At 55.7% G+C, this 21,492-nt stretch overlaps 1 protein-coding gene across 10 annotated transcripts in view; it reads left to right on the plus strand.

The window, feature by feature from the left end:
* The window catches only part of MPRIP (myosin phosphatase Rho interacting protein), a 119,238-nt gene that overhangs the window by 14,610 nt on the left and 83,136 nt on the right, over positions 1 to 21,492 (plus strand). For all 10 annotated transcript variants that reach the window (XM_070061694.2, XM_070061693.2, XM_070061692.2 and 7 more), the window contains exon 2: positions 19,902 to 19,979. In XM_070061694.2, coding sequence (XP_069917795.2) covers positions 19,902 to 19,979 — 78 coding nt within the window. The remainder of the gene's footprint in view (positions 1 to 19,901; positions 19,980 to 21,492) is intronic.

Below are 21,492 nucleotides of genomic sequence, written 5' to 3' on the forward strand. Positions count from 1 at the left end.
GTGCAGGAGCCCAAAGACTGGGTCCATGTTTGAGTGTTTTTAAATTGTTTTTGCTCACTGACGCCCAAGAGGGCCTTCCTGGACCCCTGCCCTTTAAGAACTGCTGGTCTGTCACAGTTGGGCCACTCTGTTCAAGACTGCACATGCCTGGATAGTGTGGCTGGCAGGAACTCACAGCAGGATGGGTCCACTGAGGTGCAGAAGGTGGGCGGCTGTAGTTCTGGGGCACCTTGGCGAGCAGCAGGGTGGTGGTAACAGCACTAGGGACACATGCCCGCTGCGGCAGCTGGCAGATTCCTGCACTGTTGCCCCTGGGGCTCTTTGAGGAATCAGTGAGGTGCAGGTAGGGTCTGTGGCCCTGGAGGAGAAAGAAGAGGAATGTGAAGACATTGAGGTCGGTTTCATCGCCTAGGAAGCCTAAGGCTTGGAGGAGTCTGTTTGCAGTCATGGTGGTTAGCACCGTGTGCTGCAGCTGCCTGAGTGGAGGCCCCACGAGGTGGCTTGGGGAGGGGAGGGCTCCTGGCCTGGGGCTGGCTCTTGTCACAGCCAGAAGGCACAGAGACTCCTGTCTGTCCGTTCACTTGGGGAGATCTTGGTGATTTCCACCTCCAGACCGGTAGTTTGGCGTGGGGAGGGGGGCGGCTAGCAGCTGCACCCTTTCTCTCTGGGACACGGGGTTGGGGCTTGAGTGGAAGTGGGAGTGGGGGAGCGATTTGTTTTCCTCCCTCTGGAGTGACTGTTGGATCCTGTACATGCTTAGCATGGGGACAGGAAGGGGAGTCTTGGAAGCCCCCAGGTCACTCAGGTGGTCTGTGTATGTATGTGTGTATTTACTCTCCACATGGCCACGTTGGCCACACTGGAGCCAAGAGCCCTTAATGCCATTTGGGTCTCCCATGTGGGTGTCAGGGCAGCAAATACTTGAGCCATCACTTGCTGCCTCCCAGGGTGTGTGTTAGCAGGAAGCCGGATCAGAAGTAGAACTGGGGCTTGGGCCGGGCATGTGAGGTCCTAAGCATGGCTTCCTGCTGTGCCAGATGCCTGCCCTGGGTTGGGGAGGCTCGGATTGACTCGGAATCTGCCTCTTCTCCTCAGATTGGCAGCCCTGCTCAGGTGCACGTGTGCAGTGCGGAACACACCAGTGGCCACGGGTGCATGCTCCAGCGCGCTAGTCCTTGTCTCTCCAGATATGGGTCGGGTGCTTCTGCCCCCACCCTGTGCCACTTGGACCAGCGGGAGCTGGGACTGTCAGCAGTGGCTCTGGGGCGGTGGGCCTCATGGGATGTGCCCTCTGTGCCTTGACCGCGCCCCAGAGGGGGCTGCCTGAAGTGCAGTGTCTTCCCGTGTCCTCTGCTTCTCCCCAGGTGTCTCCCAGTGCTGCTTCCTCTCCCTGTGGGGGTGCCTTTCTCTTTGTGCCCCCTTTGTGCTTTGTCTTGTCTCTGATGTTCTCAGGGGCTTTGCGGTCTGCACATCGATGGCCTTGTCCCCTGGCCCTGTACAGCGGGGCAGAGCAGGTGGCAGATGCACCTGCCCACACAGCATCTGACAGCCACATGGTTCTGAGTTCTGGAACCAGAGGTCCTGGTGTAATTAGCAGGGTCCCTTCCACCGTGGTTGGCTGTTTACATGAGCACCCCCCAGGGGACGTCCCTTGTGGTCCCTTGAAGGCCCTGGGCCTGGTCTGAAGCCTCCCAGGGCCATGGCCCCAGCTGCAGGTGTCTGGGGGAAGACGCGAGTGCTGTGCTGGTGAGGGAGAGACCCGGCGTGTCCCGGGGAGGAGGTCCCACGTTGGAGAGTGCCCCATTGCGGCAGCCCTCTCCTGCAGGAGTGGGTTGCTGGTGTGGAGAGGCAGTGTCTGGGCACGTAAGGGCCAGCAGTGGAACAGGTGGCCTTGGCTCTGGTCTGGCTTCCGGCACTTGCTAGCTCTGTGGCCTCGGCCAGGCCACTTGGGCCGCTGTGCCTTGGTGCCCTCATGTATAAAGCAGAGGTGATGCCGGTCCCAGCTATGAAGATGAAACATGAGTGTGAAGCACCAGGCGCAGGGGTCAGCGCCGTGGCTCACTTGGCTAATCCTCTACCTGTGGCACCAGCATCTCATATGGGTGCCGGTTCTAGTCCCGGTTGCTCCTTTTCCAGTCCAGCTCTCTGCTGTGGCCTGGGAGAGCAGTGGAGGATGGCCCAGGTGCTTGGGCCCCTGCGCCCGCATGGGAGACGAGGGGAAGCACCTGACTCCTGGTTTCAGATTGGCGTAGCTCTGGCCATGGCGGCCATTTTGGGGGTGAACCAACGGAAGGAGGACCTTTCTCTCTCTGTTTCGCTCTTTCTCACTATTAAAAACAAAAAAAAAAACCAAAAAAAACAAACAAAAAAAACCCAGGCATTGTGGCTGGCACTGTCAGCCCTAGGCACCCGCCCTGAGGAGCGCCCACCTGCGCGCCTGCCTTCCCGTCCCTGGTGGGCATGAGCGCTGGCCTTTGTGCTGGGAGGGTTTCCTTCCTGCACGTGCCCTGGGCCCCGTGCGGAGGCTGCAGCAGGATCTGAGTGTCTTCGCAGCCCGGTTCCTCCCTGATGCCTCTGGAGGAGGTGATGGGCCTGGGAAGCTTGTGCCAGACAGGGCAGTGTTCCCTGCTCAGAGCCCTGTGGCCAGCTCCTGAGAGGAGTCCAGTGCAGTTCTGTCCACAGCATTGTGGCATAAACCTGGGTCTCTCAAGGGGTCTGCAGGTGCTGCAAGAGAAGCCCCTCTGGGCACGGGCAGGGGGTGTGCTGACCCCACTGGGGAGAGTCAGTCAGTGGACCCACAGCTCCCTTGAGATGCTTCTTCCGTGGGGTGCTTAGTTGAGAGACATCTGGTCTTGTTGCAGTGTGTCTGGTGGCGGTGGGACTCTGTGAGTTCGTGGCAGAGTAGGCTCCAGCCCTCTATCTCACTGCCCTACATCTGAATGTCCCAGGGAGGACAGTGCCATCCCCCCCCTCTTGTGAGGATGGCCACGTGGCTGCTGCCCAAGGATTGAAATGCAGAAACATCACATAGGCTGTTTGCTGTGTGCCTCCCAGTTTGCCCAGAAACGCTTTTGGGGAACAAGGAGGAAGAACCCCAAAACCATAGAAGGATGCACTGGCTGCCCTGCCCCTGTGTGACCACTCCAGCAAGGCCACCCGTGCCCACCCCTGGGCTCAATGCTGTTCCCCCACCCCGACCCCCGCTTCTGCCTGGAGCCTGTGTCTCAGCAGTCTCCCAGAGCTGACAGGGGCCCCTCCCCAGGACACCGTGGCTTCTCTGGGTAGGTGCACCGCGTGAGTCTCTGACGCAGGGCCAAGCGTGGGAGCCGAGCAGGGTTTGTGTGTCCTGTTCCAGCCTTGGAATCCAGAGCCCTGAGCAGCGTCTGTGGAATCTCAGCGCCAGCTGTGTGCTGGGCACTGTCAGTGCTGGGACAGGGACTCCTGATGTTGGGACATTCTTCACTGTGTGTGTGTGTGTGTGTGTGCTGGGCACTGTCAGTGCTGGGACAGAGACTCCTGATGTTGGGACATTCTTCACTGTGTGTGTGTGTGTGTGTGCTGGTCAGTGCTGGGACAGGGACTCCTGATGTTGGGACATTCTTCACTGTGTGTGTGTGTGTGTGTGTGTGTGCGCGCGCCCTGGTCAGTGCTGGGACAGGGACTCCTGATGTTGGGACATTCTTCACTGTGTGTGTGTGTGTGCGCGCGCCCTGTTCAGACTCCTGATGTTGGGACATTCTTCACTGTGTGTGTGTGTGTGTGTGTGTGCTGGTCAGTGCTGGGACAGGGACTCCTGATGTTGGGACATTCTTCACTGTGTGTGTGTGTGTGTGTGTGCGCCCTGGTCAGTGCTGGGACAGAGACTCCTGATGTTGGGACATTCTTCACTGTGTGTGTGTGTGTGTGTGTGTGTGCGTGCCCTGGTCAGTGCTGGGACAGACTCCTGATGTTGGGACATTCTTCACTGCGTGTGTGTGTGTGTGTGTGTATGTGCGCGCCCTGGTCAGTGCTGGGACAGACTCCTGATGTTGGGACATTCTTCACTGCATGTGTGTGTGTGTGTGCGCGCGCGCGGGCACGTGCACGCTGTGATCTCCCGTGATGCAGAGCAGTGTGTGTGTAGTATTCTGTATTGTGTGTTTGTGTCTGTTGTGATCTCCCCATGGTGTAAAGGGGTGTGTGTGGGTGTGGTTTTCTATGTTGTGTGTGTATGTCTGGTGTGAGGATGAGACAGATTCATGGTGTCTTGCCCCGGGCCACATAGGAATAAATTGTGGATTCAGGACTTGAATTCTGTTTGGGGCTGTCTCGTTCCCGGGCCAGGCTCCTTACACTGTGTGTACAGAGCCAGGAGGTTGTGTTGGCCGACAGTGGGCTGCGGGGTTCCCTAACTCCACCTTGTGTCCTGCCGGGAGTGACCTGGGCCCCCTTCTGGAGCCATCCTGCCAGGATTATAGCAGAAGGCAGGGATCATGGAACGTCTGGTACGTGCTCTGTGGCAGCGTTGTTTGCAACAGAAGTGGTCAAAACAAACCTTTAAAACTTGCTCCTTATCACAGCAGTCAGCACCATCACTGTTTGTTTGTTTGTTTGTTTTTAAGATTTATTTTATTTATGTTGAAAGGCAGAGCTACAGAGACAGGGAGAGAGAGATTGTCCATCCACCGTTTCACTCCCCAGATGGCCTCAAAGGCCAGCGCTGGGCCAGGCCTAAGCCAGGAGGCAGGAGCTTTATCTGGGTCTCTCGTGTGGGTGGCAGGGGCCCAAGCACTTGGGCCATCTTCCCCTGTTTTCCCAGGCCATCAACAGGGAGCTGGGTTGGAAGCAGAGCAGCTGGGACATGACCGGCGCCCCTGTGGGATGCCGGCGTCATAGGCTGCAGCGCTGGCCCCAGTGCATGATTTCTAGACTCCTGAGTGTTGTCCATCCTTTCGTGTTTTGTAGTGATAGACACATGTCTGCTGTCTTCACTAGACCAGCCCTCTCGAGGGAGGCTTGTGTGCATTTCACATGGCTTTAAAAAGTTTATTTGTTCGCAAGAGCTCCCCAGATGCTGGCAATAGTTGAGACTGGACTAGGCAGAAGCCAGGAGCCTGGAACTCAGCCCTGGTCTCCTACATAGGTGGCAGGGACCCATGAACTTGAGCCATCACCTGCTGCCTCCCTGGCTGCACATTAGCAGGAAACTGGAATCAGAAGCCGAGACTTAACCCAGGGACTCCCACTGGAGATGCAGGCATCAGCAGGCAAAATGCCAGGCCCTGTGTGCTGCACATGGTGTTTTTTTTTTTTTTTTTTTGACAGGCAGAGTGGACAGTGAGAGAGAGACAGAGAGAAAGGTCTTCTTTTTTTGCCGTTGGTTCACCTTCCAATGGCCTCCACGGCTGGCGCGCTGCAACCAGCGCACCGCGCCTATCCGAAGGCAGGAGCCAGGTGCTTCTCCTGGTCTCCCATGGGGTGCAGGGCCCAAGCACTTGGGCCATCCTCCACTGCACTCCCGGGCCACAGCAGAGAGCTGGCCTGGAAGAGAGGCAACCGGGACAGAAACCGGCGCCCCGACCGGGACTAGAACCCGGTGTGCCGGCACCGCAAGGCGGAGGATTAGCCTATTGAGCCACGGCGCTGGCCTACATGTTTTTGTTTTTAAGATTTAACTGTTTTATTAGAAAGGTAGAGTTGGTGGTGGTGAGGGGAGAGAGATATCTTCTACCAGCAGGTTCACCCTCCCAAATGGCCAGGGCTAGACCAGACTGAAGCCCGGAACCAGTGGCTTCCTCTGGGTCTCCTGTGCAGGTGCAGGGGCCCAAGCACTCGAGCCATCTCCCACTGCTTTCCCAGGTGCCATTAGCAAGGGAGCTGGATCAGAAGTGGAGCAGGTGGGACTTGAACCAGCAACCACATGGGATGCCAGCACTGCTGCGTGTTTTGACCTCTGGCTCCAGAGTGGCTGCTGGGGAGGTCCTGCTGAGTACCCCCGGGGATGCTGTCTTGGTGGGGTAGCTTGGGCGTGCCCTGAGGTTTCTCGAGCCCTCCTGGTGATTTGTGGGTACGGTTGTGTAGTGTTTCAGGCTCACTTGTCTGTGACCTTTTGGGCCGTGAGCTCTTCCCACCGTGCAGATGGGCCTCCTGCCTCTCTCGGTGCTGCTGGTTTAGGCTCAGTCTCTGGCCGTGCCTGCTTACCATGTCAGGGGTGTGGGGATGCCATGGTCCTCGCTGTGGGGCCTCTCGACCTCTATCTGAGGGTGCAGCCTCCCCCACGCTCTGCCTGTGTTTCCAGGAGTACTCCCCACAGCCCAGCTGGGGCATGGCACTCAGAGAAGGGAGAAGAAGCACAGGCTTAGACCTGGCCAGCCAAGGGGCCAGCTTGCTCTTCAGTGCGCTGGTCATCCCCTCGGTGCTGGCTCTGCCCAGGGCTGTCCTGGTGACCCGGGAGCTCTGTGGGTCACCAGTAGTTGAAACTGGACTAGTGGGTGGAGGTCAGGTGCAGCCCGGGCCTGCCCAGGGTGGCCAGGGAAGGCCTCGCTGTCGGTTCTCAGGGATTAGGGCTCAGCCGCGTTCTCAGCTGTGTGGTGGTGACTCACACACGTGTCTGTGGACGGGCTCTTCACTGTACCCAGCTGGGCACGTGTTGTTCTGAGGGGGGCCCAGCAGAATGGACTGGGAGCCCTCACCACACAGGAGCTGCTCATGCAGAGCGCGGAGCCCAGGAGCAGGAAGGGAGGTAGCAGGTGCTGCAGCCGTGGCCAGGCAGCTGCAGGTGGTGCTCTGACAACAGGTGGCTTCGGGTCACCACTCCTGGAGGCTCTGCCTCTGCTGTGAATCACCGGCTCCTCGGAGCAGGAGACGCCTGTGTGTGTGAGGACTGGGACCCTGGGCCATCGAGTGCCGTCAAGGTGGCGAGACCTGCATCTCTGTACCCAGGTGCTGTCGTCCCCCATGCCGTACCACACGGTGCCTGGCTGCCTCTCTCCAGGCCCACTTGTGGTGGGTGAGTCTCAGCAGTCAGTCTGTGAGAGGTCCCGACACCCATTGCTCCCTCCCGCTTTGAGCTGCACACAGGGACCATGGCACCGGGAGCGGAGTATGTCGTGTTAGTGATGTGTCGAGGCTGGTTGTGACGGGGTGGCTGTGTGCAGAGGCCTGTGCAAGTGTGTTGTGTGAAGCAGGTGTGGAGGTTTGCGCCTGGCGCTGTGCCTGGTCCACCCCCTTAGCCTCAGTGGAGGTGGGTGTGCTCAGCCCCATGCAACCCAGATCTGCCCAAGGAGGGTGGCAGAGTAGACATTAGAGAGGGAGGGAGGGAGACCATGTGTGTGTGCACATGCCTACGGCCCAGGACCACAGAAGCCAGCACTGCCTGGGGAAGGCCCCGGCCATCAGCCACAGACCCCCAAGGACTGTCCACAGAGGCCAGCCTGGCCGGCGGGTCTCCCTTGTGCTGTACAGGTGCTGCACCTGTGGGGATAAGGTGGGAGGAGTAGGTCTGAGTTCTGTGCAATATTTTTATTTGGAGAAGACAGAGCCCTCTGCAGTTGGAAGAAATCACACAGAACCCACGTGCCTTCATCCCATTTGCTGCTGGCGACGTCCTGCAGCACCAGGGCGGCGTCACAGCACAGGGCCTGCGCTGGTGCTGTGGGATCGCAGCACCTCCCCACCACGGGCCCCAGCAGCCCCGGGTCTGTGCTCCAAGCCTGTGCCCTGCCTGTGTCGGGAGTGCTGTGCAGCAGGTGACCTGGGACCGGCTGTCCTCACCGTGGTTCTCTGGCGACCCCGCTGGGCTGCTCTTTCCTGCTGCGATCCGCTCAGCCGCTCTCCCACTGGAGGCTCCCCGGAGGTTTCCAGTGGGCTGTTAGTGATAAGGTTGCCGTCAGCGTTTCTGTGAATGTGTTTTCATTTCTCTGGAGTCAGTGCCTGGGAGTGAGTTCCTGGATCTATGGGAGTTGCATGTTTGTTTGTTTGTTTTTCCCCCCAAGACTGATTTATTTGAAAGGCAGAGAGAGGTCTTCCATCCACTGGTTCACTCCCTAGATGGCCACAACAACCAGGGCTGGGCCAGGAGCCAGGAACTCCGTCTGGGTCTCTCGCATGGGTGCAGGGGCCCAAACAATTGGACCATATTCTGCGGCTTTCCCAAGCACATCAGCAGGGAGCTGGATCAGAAATGGCGCAGTGGGACCTGGAACTGGTACCCGTTTGGGATGCTGCCTGCTCTGGCCCCACATGCAGTTTTTTTTCCTTGCCCACTTGTATTAAGCCACCATGATTCAATCATAGGCTCACCCCAGGATCTTATTTTATTTTTAAGATTTATTTATTTATTTGGAAGAGTTACACAGAGAAATACACTCACACACGCACACACACACACCTTCCAACTGCTGGTTCACTCCCCAGATGACTGCAACAGCTGGGGCTGGGCCAGACCACAGTCAGGAGCTTCATCTAGGTCCTCCACATGGGTGGTAGGAGTCCAAATACATGAGCCATCTTCCTCTTTTTTTTTTTTTTTTCTTCCAGGCCATTAGCAGGGAACTGGATAGGAAGTGGAGCAGCTGGGACACGAACCAGTGCCCATATGGATGCCAGCCTTGTAGGCGGCAGCTGTACCTGCTGTGCCGCAGTGCCAACCCCCTCATCCCAGCTTCTTACTCCAGTCTAGCGTGCTCAGTTTTGAGCTCACTGCCGGAGTGAGTGCTGTCCTGTGTTTGCGTACTTGGCAGCATCTGACATTGTGGCCATTCAGCAGTTCTAAGAAGCCAGAGTGACATCTCCTGCTGTTGAAATGGCGTTTGCTCAGAGGCTGGGGGTGCTGAGCGCCTTTCCTGAGCTTGTTGCTCTTGCCCGTGTGTCCTCTGAGAAGCATCTGTGCCTTTTGCGTGTGCTCTCGTTGGAGCGTTGGGTGTTCACGGTTGAGTTTGGGGAGGTCTCGGTGACTCTAGGTACTCATGCTCTGTCCAGTGCACAGCTGGCAAACATCTCATCCTCCTCTGTTGCCAGGGCTGTTCTTAACCCCTGACGTCCTTTTGCAGAGCAAATCTTTGAATTCTAATGAAGTCCAGTCCATCAGTTTGTGCTAATTTTTGCCTCAGCTTTAGGCTTACTTGTTTTTGTCTGTGGATAAGCAGTTTATTGAAGGATGTCTCTTCCTCCACTGAGTTGTTTTTGTACCTTTGTCAAAAAATAAGTCGTGCATGTTTGGGTTTATCACTGGGTTTTCTTTTCTCAAAGATTGATTTATTTATTTTGAAAGAGTTAGCGATATGTTCCATTTGCCGTTTTACTCCCCAGCTGGCTGCAATGGCCGGTGCTGGGCCAGGCCAAAGTCAGGCGTTTCATCTGGGTCTCCCGCACTTGGACCATCTTCTGCTGCTTTTCCCAGGCCCTTAGCAGGGAGCTGGGTCGGAAATGAAGCAGCTGGGATGTGAACCGGCACCCGTGTGGGATGCCAGCATTGCATGCCGGCCCCAGTCACTGGGTTTTGTAATCTGTTCCTCTGTTAGTGCCACACAGTCTTGGTTACTGTGAATATGAGTCTTGTGCAGATAGATTAGTCCCTCTTTATCTTTTCTTCCATTTTATTAGGGAGGGAGTGAGGGAGTGAGGGAGAGGGGGAGAGGGAGAGAGACAGACAGACACTATCCTTTATTCTCTCCCCAACAACCCACAGCAGCGCCAGGTACTGAGCCCCTCAGGGTGTGCGTAGGCAGGAAGCTGGAGTCTGAAGCGGAGCCTGGACTCCAGCTGCCGCCTGAGGGGTGTCTTAACTGCTGCGCTGTGCACCTGCCCCTCTTTATTCTTTTAAACTAAAACAAGAGCAAAACAAAAACTACTTTGGGGCAGACATTTGGTGCAGTAATGAAGGTGGCCCTTGGGCCTGCCGGCTCCCATTTTGGAGCCCCGGGTGATTACACTGATTGGTTTTGAATATTAGGCCAGCTGTCCTGCTTGTTCATGGTCTGTAAGCCTGTTAACACATGCTGAATTCAGTTTACAGATATTTTGTTGATTTTTGCATCTATGTTTATGAAAGATTTTAACACCCCCCCCCCCCCACTTTCTTCTGTATTGGTGTCTGGCTTTTTTGTCAGGGTAATACTAGTTTTTTTTTTTTTTTTTTTTTAAGATTTATTAATTTATTTGAGAGTCAGAGTTACACAGAGAGAGGAGAGGCAGAGAGAGAGAAAGGTCTTCTGTCGCTGGTTCAATCCCCAGTTGGCCACACCAGCCGGAGCTGCGTGGATCCAAAGCCAGGAGCTTCTAACGGGCCTCACATGTCGGGGCAGGGGCCCAAGCACTTGGGTCATCTTCCACTGCTTTCCCAGGCCACAGCAGAGAAGTGGATTGGAAGTGGAGCAGCCAGGACTTGAACCAGTGCCCATATGGGATGACGGTACTGCAGACGGTGGCTTTACCTGCTACACCACAGCGCCGGCCCTGATACTAGCTTTATAAAGTGAATTAGAAGGGGTTATTTCAGTTTTCTCTAGGAGATTCTGCAGGAGCAGGTGTGTTTTGGCCTGGCAGTTAAGATACTGGTTGTGAGGCCTGCCTGGCACAGCAGAGTGTGTGACGGCTCCCGACTGCGGTGTCCTGCTGGTGCAGACCCTGAGAGGTAGCGGCGCTGGCTCAAGTACTTGGGTTCCTGCCTCCACAGGCGAGACCCGAATTGAGTTCCTGGATCCTGGCTTCAGCCTGGGCCTCTGCCCAAGGACACTGTGGGCATTTGGGGAATGAACCAATGGGCGGGAGCTCTCTCTCTGCCTCTCAGAAAACAAACAAATAAATAATTAAAAAAAAGATTCTGAAGGGTTGGTGTCAATTCTTCATACATATGGTAGAGTTCTGTAGTAAGACCATCTGGGGCTGGAGATTTTGCTTTTGGAAGTTCCAAAGTTTCATATTCAAGGCCCACTTCAAGTTGTCAGATTGATGTTTGTAGATTTGCCTGTGGTATGCTTGTTACCCTTCATGGCTGCAGGATCTGTGGCGATGCCTCCTGGCTAGTTTCCACTTTCTCTTTTTGTCGATTTTATTGATCCTCTGTAAAAACCAGTCCTTTGTTTCATTGTTTTTCTGTTTCAATATCTTTTTTTTTTTTTATTTGACAGGCAGAGTTAGTGTGAGAGAGAGAGAGAGAGAGAGAGAAAGGTCTTCCTTCCGTTGGTTCACCCCCTAAATGGCCACTGCGGTCGGCGCACTGCGCCAATCCGAAGCCAGGAGCCAGGTGCTTCTCCTGGTCTCCCATGTGGGTGCAGGGCCCAAGCACTTGGGCCATCCTCCACTGCCCTCCCAGGCCACAGCAGAGAGCTGGACTGGAAGAGGAGCAACTGGGACTAGAAACTGGCGCCCATATGGGATGCCGGTGCCGCAGCAGAGGATTAACCAAGTGAGCCTTGGCACCAGCCCCAATCTTCTTTCTTTCTTTTTTTAAAAAATCCTTCAAACTTAAAAACAATTTTAAAACTTATTTCCATTTTTATTTGAAAGAGAGAGCTCAGTCTTCCACCTGCTGGTTCACTCCCCAGATACCTTCAGTGGCCAGGGCTGGGCTAGGCCAAAGCCAGGAGTCTGGAACTCAGTCTGGGTCTTCATATGGGTGGCAGGGACCCAAGGACTTGAGCCGTGACCTGCTGCCTCCCAGAGGAGTCAAGACTTGCACCCAGGGCCTCCGATGAGGGATGCTGGTGTCCCAGGCACCATCTTAACCTCGGCATCCAGTGCCTGCCGCACGTGTCACTGAGTCCTCTTCTTTATTATTTTCCTTTTTTGTCTTACATTGGGCATACTTCATATTTCCTTTTTTAGATTCTCTGTTCAAATGTGAGCATTTCAGTGCTGTAAAGTTCTTCTCAGGATTGTTTAATTATGTCCCCACAATTAAAAAAAAAAGATTTATGTACTTGAAAGGCAGGGCGGGAGGGGAGAGAGAGGGAGAAAGAGAGCTTTCATTCAATTCCATGCCTGCAGCAGCTAAGGCTGGGCCAGGCCAAATCCAGGAGCTCCATCCAGGCTTCCCACATGGGTGACAAGAGCCCAGTTACTGGACCAACATCCACTGCCCCCTGGGCATATCTGCAGGGAGTTGGATCAGCAGCAGAGTAGCTGGGACTCAGTGTTCTATGGGGTGTGGGTGTCACAAGTGAGGCTTAATCTGCTGTATCACTGTGCCCACCTCCAAAATTTTGATACATTGTATTTAATTCCCTTGATTTTGTTTTTGTTTTTTTTTTTTTTTTGCAAAGTAGACTTACAGAGAGCTGAGCTGATCCAAAGCCAGGAGGCAGGAGCTTTTTCCAGGTCTCCCACGTGGGTGCAAGGACCCAAGCATTTAGGCATCCTCCATTGCCTTCCCAGGCCATAAACAGAGAGCTGAGTCGGAAGAGTGCAAGCAGCCATGACATGAACCGCCGCCCATATGGGATGCTGGTTCCGCAGGTAGAGGCTTAGCCTACTGCATGACAGTGCCAGCCCCTTTATTTCACTTTAAAAAAAATAACAAAAAATTTTTAAAAATTTCCCTTGAGGTCTCCTCTTTGACCATGGCTTCCTTAGAAGTGTGCTGCTTGGCCGGCGCCGCGGCTCACTAGGCTAATCCTCCGCCTTGCGGCGCCGGCACACCAGGTTCTAGTCCTGGTTGGGGCGCGGATTCTGTCCCGGTTGCCCCTCTTCCAGGCCAGCTCTCTGCTGTGGCCCGGGAGTGCAGTGGAGGATGGCCCAGGTGCTTGGGTCCTGCACCCCATGGGAGACCAGGAGAAGCACCTGGCTCCTGCCATCGGATCAGCGCGGTGCGCCGGCCGCAGCGCGCTGGCCGCGGAGGCCATTGGAGGGTGAACCAACGGCAAAGGAAGACCTTTCTCTCTGTCTCTCTCTCACTGTCCACTCTGCCTGTCAAAAAAAAAAAAAAAAAAAAGTGTGCTGCTTAGTTTCCAAGTGTTTGGAGATTTTCTTTTTATCTTTCTCCGGTTGTGCTGAGGGAACACGTTTGTTCCTGGAGAAGGGCGGCTCAGGGGTTCTTGTCTCTGCATACGTGCACGCACCGGAGACTCCAGACAGGAGACACAGCAGGGGTCAGCGAGGTAGGGAGGTTTAAGGAGAGTGCTCCTGGTAGGCCAGGGGTCTGTCTCAGGAGAGGGGAGAGCACGTAGTTTCTATGGACCTGAGTGAGGGTCCTGGTTTTTTCTCCCATCCTCCCTGTTCTGGGGAATTGAGGGTAGGGGGTTTCTGGATGTAGAGTTCCCGAAAATCCTTCCCAGTGTTGTCAGACCTAGCAGCCTGCTGGGAGCTGGGCAGGGGGCTGCCTCTGAGCTGCCCCCAGGGAGTGGGCTGAAGCCAGTTAACAGGACCAGTGAACCAGAGCAGTGACTGCGGGCGTAATTGCTGCTCTGCCTTCCGGGCCTGGTGCTTGGTCTACTGCACAAAATTCTTTAAAAATACTCATTTTCAGGGCCAGCACTGTGGTGTAGCAGGTTAACGCCCTGGTCTGCTTCTGTCCTTCTTGCCCTTCCTGCCACGTGACCACAGCAAGGGGACCTTGACGGTGCCGGCACCTTGACCTTGCACCTCCCAGCCGCCGGTACTGTGAGAAAGTCAACTTTTGTTCATTACAGTTACTTAGGGATTCTGCTGTGGTAGCACAAATGGACCAAAATGACCACCTGACACGTAGACAGCAGCCCACCAAGCAGCAGAAGAACACACATCTGTCCCCAGTGTCCACGGAACAAACACCTGGGCCACGAAACACCTCTGTGGAGTAAATTACCTGACACCATACTGAGTGTGGTAAGGTAGCTAGGTACATGTTAACCTGTGTGGGTAGGAGGAGCCACGAAAATGAGAGGTTTTTTTTTTTTTTTTTAAAGATCTATTTATTTATTTGAAAGTCAGAATTACACAGAGAAGGAGTCTAGGCAGAGAGAGAGATCTTCCATCCGCTGGTTCACTCTCCAGTTGGCTGCAACAGCCGGAGCTGTGCCAATCCGAAGCCAGGAGCTTCTTCTGGGTCTCCCACGCAGGTGCAGGGGCCCAAGGTCTTGGGCCATCTTCTACTGCTTTCCCAGGCCACAGCAGAGAGCTGGATCGGAAGTGGAGCAGCTGGGACTTGAACTGGCACCCTTATGGGATGCTGGCACTGCAGGTGGTGGCCTTACCCCCTATGCCACAGTGCTGACCCTGGGCCATGTTTTATTACACTCTGCCAGTCAGTCTTGATTGTTGCATTTAGATTATTTACAGTTACTGAAATTATCGACATGTTAGTCTGTACATTTTTGTTTTCTCTTTGTTCTCTTGGAGTTTGTTTTCTTTTTCCTGCTTCCTGTGGATTTCTTGCTTGTTTTTAGAATTTCTTTCTTTCTTTCTTTCTTTTTTTTTCTTCTTTTTTTTTTTTTTTTTTACAGGCAGAGTTAGACAGTGAGAGAGAGAGATAGAGAGAAGGTCTTCCTTCCGTTGGTTTACCCCCCAAATGGCTGCTATGGCCGGCGTACTGCGCCAATCTGAAGCCAGAAGCCAGGTACTTCTCCTGGTCTCCCATGCAGGTGCAGGGCCCAAGCACTTGGCCCATCCTCCACTGCCCTCCCGGGCCACAGCAGAGAGCTGGACTGGAAGAGGAGCAACCGGGACAGAACCGGCACCCCAACCGGGACTAGAACCCGGGGTGCCAGCGCCGCAGGCAGAGGATTAGCCTAGTGAGCCACAGCGCCGGCCTTTTCTTTAGAATTTCATCCTATCCTGTGGGTTCTTTCTTTAGTCCTCAGCCTGGTATGGAGGCATTCTGTTCTACCTGTGTTAACGCACCCAGTCGGTGGTGGTGTCACTGGCCCCTTTGCTGCTTCCCCGACAGTAGTCTTGTGCATAGCTTTACGTCGAGCTTCTTCAAGTCATTAGGAAACCCAGGGAAGGGAAGCCTAGTTACTTCCCTGTACATGTTTAATGTTTTTGTTTTAAGGATTGCCTGTGAGGCGGAGGCAGAGTTGGGTGAACCTGTTCCCGTAGTCAGTTACTTTGTGCCTCTCCGACAAGGGGCCACACTTGCCACCCAGTTACCCAACCTGGCCGCTGCTGACCCCTGCAGGGGGAGCTCCTCATTGCTGCCTCCCCGGCAGGAGCCTCCTGCAATGCAGATGAAAGGGTCCTCACCCCGCCCCCTGCTTGGAGTCCCTTGATCCCACTCTGGGTGGATGTGGGGGCTGCCGGCTTCCTGTGGCCTTCCTGTGGCATTGGGCCGGGGTAGGAATTTAGCGTCTGAGATTTTTACTTTCCAGGCTGGCCTCTGTGGCTCTTAGGCCAGAACTAGCAGCTCTGTTGTTGTTTGGTCTGTGCCTGCTGGTGTTTCCTGTGCCAGCTTTCCCAGTACCCAGCCTGGTTAATGAGATAAAAAGAAAGCTCAGAGGCCGGCACAGTGGCACAGGAGGTTAATCCTTCACCTGCGGCGCCAGCATCCCATATGGGCACAGGTTCTGATCTCGGCTGCTCCTCTTCTGATCCAGCTCTCTGCTATGGCCTGGGAAAGCAGTAGAAGATGGCCCAAGTCCTTGGGCCCCTGCACCCACATAGGAGACCTGGAAGAGGCTCTTGGCTCCTGGCTTCTGATTGGCTCAGTTCCGGCTGTTGCAGCCATTTGGGGAGTGAACCAGCGGGTGGAAGACCCCCCCACCCCCACCCCGGCTCACTTTCTGTAACTACCTCTCAAATAAATAATAATAATTAAAAAAAAAAAGCCCAGGGGAGTCACCTGTGTCATTGCTCGTACTTGGCAAGAATGATAGGGAGCAGCGGATTCCGTCTCCCCAGGACATGGCAACTCACCCCAGTTTTTGGAAGGGCTTTGGGTGGAGGAGTCGCCCAGATCCCCAGCAGCCCCTCCAGAGACCACCAAGATGTGCAGCCTCAGGTTTGTGTGGGTTGGGAGGCTCTGTTCAGTGGCTTATACACAGGGCAGGAGCCATGTGCTTCCTCTGGGATAGCCTAGGTCAGAATGGGGCCGGGCTCCCAGGGCTGTGGCGACAGAGCTTAGGTCCGTACAGTCCAACTGAAACCCCTGTCCACAGCAGACCACCTGCCTCTACCTCCCTTTTGTAACCAGCCATGCAACCACAAACAGTAAGACCAAGCCCACAGCTCTGTTGCAAGGCACTTTTCTCCGCCGGCTTCCTTTTGGGCTGTGTGTCTTGGAGTTTGAGGTTCAGGGTATTTTGGGACCTGTCAGAGTCCCTGCCCTGGAAGCAGATGAGGTGGAAGACGGTGGGCACTGCCTGCTTTTCCTGCTCTTTGTGGACCTCCGGTCGGCGGGCTCTTCTGGTCTTAAGGACTGGGAGGACGTCGCACTTCTGCTTAGTTCCAGACACAGGGGAGAGGCATCTCCGGCCAAGTCAGGGCCATAGGTTGTCCGAGGAGGAGGAGGCTGGGGAGAGGGGCACCACCTTCCTGTATGGGCGTGGATTGTGTGCTTCCCCTGTGTGGTGCCCGTGGAGGCGACCCTCAGGCCTCTGGGTGGCCCTGGGGTTCCTGTCCTGTCTGCCTGCAGGCCCCGAGTTGGCCCTGCTCTCTGCTCAGCCCCGGGGCCTCCTGCTCCCCGCTGGCCTCCACAAGGCCTCAGGTCACTGCCCTTCCTGACCTGTAACCTGTACCGGCCTCTCTGGTCGGCTTTCCCAAGTCTGCCTGGGGCAGTCACCTGGAGCTCTCGCAGGGGCCCCGCCCTCTCCAGGCCAGGGCTTCTTCGTCCTTGGCTTGGGAGCCGAGCCGGCTGGGTGGGAGTGGTGTTTTGTCTCTGCTTCCTACTGCCAGCACAGGCCTTGGTGAACATTTTTTTTTTTAGCAGCTTTATTGAGATAAAATTCACAACCCCCATGCAGGTGACCTATGTAAAGTGTATGAGGGATCTTCAGAAAGTTCAGGGAAAATGTATATTATGAAAAACTGCATGGATTTCAGAATTTTTTTTTTTTTGGTACCAAAATAAGTTTTATTTCTGGCTCCGTTTTTCTGTGGACCCTTTGAGGGTCTTTTCCTCCCAGAGATGGGCAGCTGTCCCCGCGGGACCTGTAGGCCATTTCATCATCCCGAGGAGAAGCTCTGTGCCCCCCACTTGTCACCCAGCCCTCCAGCCTCGAAGCCCCCGACGACCACCCTGGGCTTTGCCGTGGTGACTGTGCCTGCTTCCCCGCTGACTCCTCCCAGAGTCCCCCCCCCCCCTTTTTTTTTGACAGGCAGAGTGGACAGTGAGAGAGACAGAGAGAAAGGTCTTCCTTTGCCGTTGGTTCATCCTCCAATGGCCGCCGCGGCCGGTGTGTTGCGGCCGGCGCACCGCGCTGATCCGATGGCAGGAGCCAGGAACCAGGTACTTCTCCTGGTCTCCCATGGGGTGCAGGGCCCAAGCACGTGGGCCATCCTCCACTGCACTCCCTGGCCACAGCAGAGAGCTGGCCTGGAAGAGGGGCAACCGGGACAGAATCCGGCGCCCCGACTGGGACTAGAACCCTGTGTGCCGGCACCACAAGGTGGAGGATTAGCCTAGTGAGCCGCAGCGCCGGCCCCCAGAGCCCTTTCTTGGTGACCCAGGCCCTGTGTCTTCTGGCCTGCCCACCTGGACCAGTGCCCCTGCGCTGCTGTGTGGGAAGCTGGGGCCCCAGACTCCCTGGTGTGGAGCGCACAGGCTGTGCCCTATGTAGGCTTTCGCACATGTTTGTTGAGTGGATAAGGATGCCGGCGTGGACACAGAGGCCTGGGTGCTCCCTGCTGTCCCCTCTGGCGAAGGGCAGGTGGACACTGCAGATAGTCTAACCATCACCCCAGAGCCCTTCAGCCTGCGGCCCTGAAGGCAGCTCCTGGCCAGACTTGGGAGAGAGATGGCCTTCCGGCCTGCCCTCTGGGCCTCATGGGTGGGGGCTGGCTGGCTGATCCTAAGTAGGATCCCCAAATGGGGTACACAAGGGCACTGTCTTGGCCCAGCCCCGTGCACCTGAGTGGCATGGGGGCAGCTGAGCACCTCTGGTGTTGGCGGAGAAACCAGACCTCTGCCCCCCTTGGCTCCTGCCTTGCCAGGCCCCTCTGCTGGCTCCTGCTCCTGTTGCATCAGGTAAGTCTTTCCCAACCACGCTGGCTCTGGGCGTGGGAAAAGCCAGCACTCCCTGGGGCCCTTGAGGAACCTCAGAGAGAAGCTGAGAAAAGAGGGTTTTTGGCTTGGCCTGGAGGCTGTGTGTCCTGCTGCAGGCAGCAAGCCCTCTGTGACCATTACACAGCCGTCCTGTGGAGCTGGTGTGACCAGGCACCCCTCACCTCCCTCCTCCTCACCTGGAGAGTTGAGTGAGAAGCACCTCAAGAGGACCCTAAGGCTTATCCAGACATCTGTGTGTATATAACAGGGGGCTTGGGTTTTAATTTGGTGGCACCCCCCAAAGTGTAGTGAACAAAATGGCCTGGTGGCGCCTTTTCTGGCCCCCTCTTGCCAGCTGAGTGAGGTTGAAGGGTGGGGGAAACCAGAGGGTCTGTTGTGTTGTGAGCCTCCCCTCTGGGGCTCTGGAGTGGGGGACTCTGGGTGGTAAGAATAGAACCATGCCCAAGATGTTTTGAGAATACCCAAGCCAGACACTCTACTTGTTTTGTTTTTTAATCTCATCTGTTTTCTTTTATCAAGATGCATTTCACATAATTCATACACCACAGAATTCACCCTTTAAAGATACACAATTCAGCATTTTTATTTATTCATCTAATTTTTTATGTATTTGAAAGGCAGAGTGACAGAGAAAGAGAGACAGAGCTCTTCCATCTGCTGGTTCACTCCGCAAAAGCCCACAGCAAGCCAGGATTGGGTCAGGCTGAAGCCAGGGGCCAGGAACTCCATCCGGGCATCTCATGTGGGTGGCAGGAGTTCAAGTGCTTGGGCCATCTTCTGCTGTCCTCCCAAGCACATTAGCAGGAAGCTGGACCTCTGATACGAGATGATGGTGTCGCAAGTAACAGGGAACCTGCTGTACCACAAGGCTGGCTCCTGTTCAGTGGTTTTTAGCATAGTGGCAGTGCTTTGTGCGAATCTGTACTGTCTTACTCCAGGACATTGTCATCACCCCAAAGAGAAACCCCACCCCCTGAGCAAGCTGCCCCCAGCCCCTGCTTCCCTAGCTCCAGCCGCCATCAGGCTGCCTCTGCTGTGGATTTCCCTGTCCTGCACATCCACCTAAGTGGACACCACGGGACGTGGAGCTCCATCTGATCCGGCTCCCGGCATGCAGGGCTGTCTCATTTCTCGGCACGCGTGGGCCGAGCTCACCCACTTGTCACTCGATGGACGCGTAAGGCTGCGGCCACCTTTGGCAGTTGTAACATCAGGCTTTTACTTAATGACTGTTTTCCGTTTCCTCGGGGGGTCTATAACTGGGAGTGGAGTTGCTGGGTCTGTCACCCTGGGCTGCACCGTGGCTGTGCTGTACTCTGTTCCTATGCCGGGTTTTATGGGCACTTTCTCCCATGAGCACCCGGAGGTGTGGATGGCGTTGTCGTCGCCCCCACCTTCCGTGTGGGCGGGCTGGAGCTGGGCGGGGGACCTGCCTCATCCCTCGGCTGCTTCCAGGGCGGTTATCAGCAAAGCAGTGTGTCTCCTGGGCTGTTTTGTGTGTTCACATTGTGTTCCTGGTGTACCACGCACGCTCCCGTGCTTGCTGAGTGAAATCCCATTGTTTCCCTGAGCCTGCCGTGTTGATGAGGAGCTCGCGCGAGGCAGCCTGTGTCTAGGAGTTCCTGTGCTCTGCAGAGTCCCCACAGCCCCTTTATGCAAGCCCTGGCCTGGGGACCCAGCCTGTGCGTAGCTGGGGGAGAGGGGGGCGTGGGGCCTGTTGAGTGTCAGCCAGCGCCTGTCATCACCTTAACCTGTTCTCTTTTGCTCTGGTCTTTTTCTCCTCTAGGCAAAGCCCATTTATGGTGGCTGGCTGCTCCTGGCTCCAGATGGGACCGACTTTGACAACCCCGTGCACCGGTCTCGGGTAAGGGTGCGGGAGTGATCCCCAGGGCGGGAGGTGGACAGCAGGGTCAGCAGGGACCATTCAGTGAGCTCAGAGGCCCCATGGGCAAACCTTAGTGCTCGTCCTTACGTGGAGTAATGCCTCCACAGTGAGGCAGGTGCTCTCCTGTGGGTGTCACCTGCTTGGTGGGCTGGTTCGACCCGCAGACGGCTAAATGGAGAAGGTGAAAGAGCCGCTCAGTGAGTGCACTGTGCCAGTTATGCCGCAGTTCCTTTAGTGCCAGGGCCTTAGCCGCGAGCGCCTGCTAAGGAGTGAGGGGCTGCAGGACGCAGGCTTACCTCTCACTGAACCTCGCGTTGCCCCATCTCCCTGGACTACCCAGGCAGGGTGTCACCCACCCACCCCCCCCGGCCGCCCGTCCCAGCGTTGTCCTTGCCAGGGGTTTCTTCCTCTGTCAGGAAGCCCCCTCAGATTTGAGCCGGGTGCGCTCTCTCCTGTGGTTTTTGTCACTTACTCCCTTCCTGTCCTAGTTTCCTGCTCTGGGACTGCGGGGCTGTGGGCTGTGCCCCACAGGCTCCACGTTGTCTCTGGTCTCTGGGTTCCCTTTTGGAGGAGGTTTAGATCTCCAAGGCAACACAGGGAAGTCATGGAAGTGTTTCTGGAGCTGTGTCCAAGAGGCTTGGCTCACCCTGGGTGCCTGGCGAGCTGGGAGCTCCTGCAGACACTGTTCCTACTGCCCAGGTGGGAGGGCTCGGGAGGACAGGCAGTCACCCGGTGGCTTCCAGGGTCCTGGTCTGTACTAAGCTTGTGCTCAGTTACTGTGTGCATCTTCTGGTGGGAGAGCCACTTGTCACTCATGCTGTGGTTCTGGCCCAGACAGAGAGACATGACACTGTAGTTCTTGTGGTCTTGCCTCCAGCCGAAGGGAGAGCATTGCTGGGTGTTTGGAATGTGGAGAGTAGGTCCTGGACCCTCACGGTGGTACCTGGGGCTCTGGAGCTCTGCCTGTCTGTCACAGTAGTGCAGGCCAGGGGCCTTGTGTGGCAGACGAGGCCTTGAGGTCTTCTTCACTCTTGGGGTCCTTTTCAAGCCTGCTCTTGGCAGCACTTGACCACTCTGACCACCCTGCACGCTGGCCTATTTTTTTTAAAGATTTATTTGAAAGACAACGTTACAGAGAGAGGTAGAGACAGAGAAAGAGGTCTTCCATGCGATGGTTCACTCCCTAGATGGCCGCAACGGCTGGAGCTGCGCCCATCCGAAGCCGGGAGCCAGGAGCTTCTTCCTGGTCTCCCATGTGGGTACAGGACTTGGGCCATCTTTTACTGCTATCCCAGGCCATAGTGGAGAGTTGGGTCAGAAGAGGAGCAGCCGGGACTAGAACCAGCGTCCATATGGGATGCCAACGCTTCAGGCCAGGGCTTTAACCCTCTTCGTCACAGTTCCAGCCCCAACACCAGCCTATTTTTTAAGATTTATTTATTTGAATAGCCTAGTGACAGAGAGGGAGAGACGAAACAAGTGAGAAGAAGAA

Source organism: Oryctolagus cuniculus, chromosome 17 (assembly GCF_051225735.1).
Source record: "Oryctolagus cuniculus isolate XC-2025 breed Fujian yellow rabbit chromosome 17, ASM5122573v1, whole genome shotgun sequence".
In the NCBI taxonomy this organism is placed as follows: Eukaryota; Metazoa; Chordata; class Mammalia; order Lagomorpha; family Leporidae; genus Oryctolagus; species Oryctolagus cuniculus.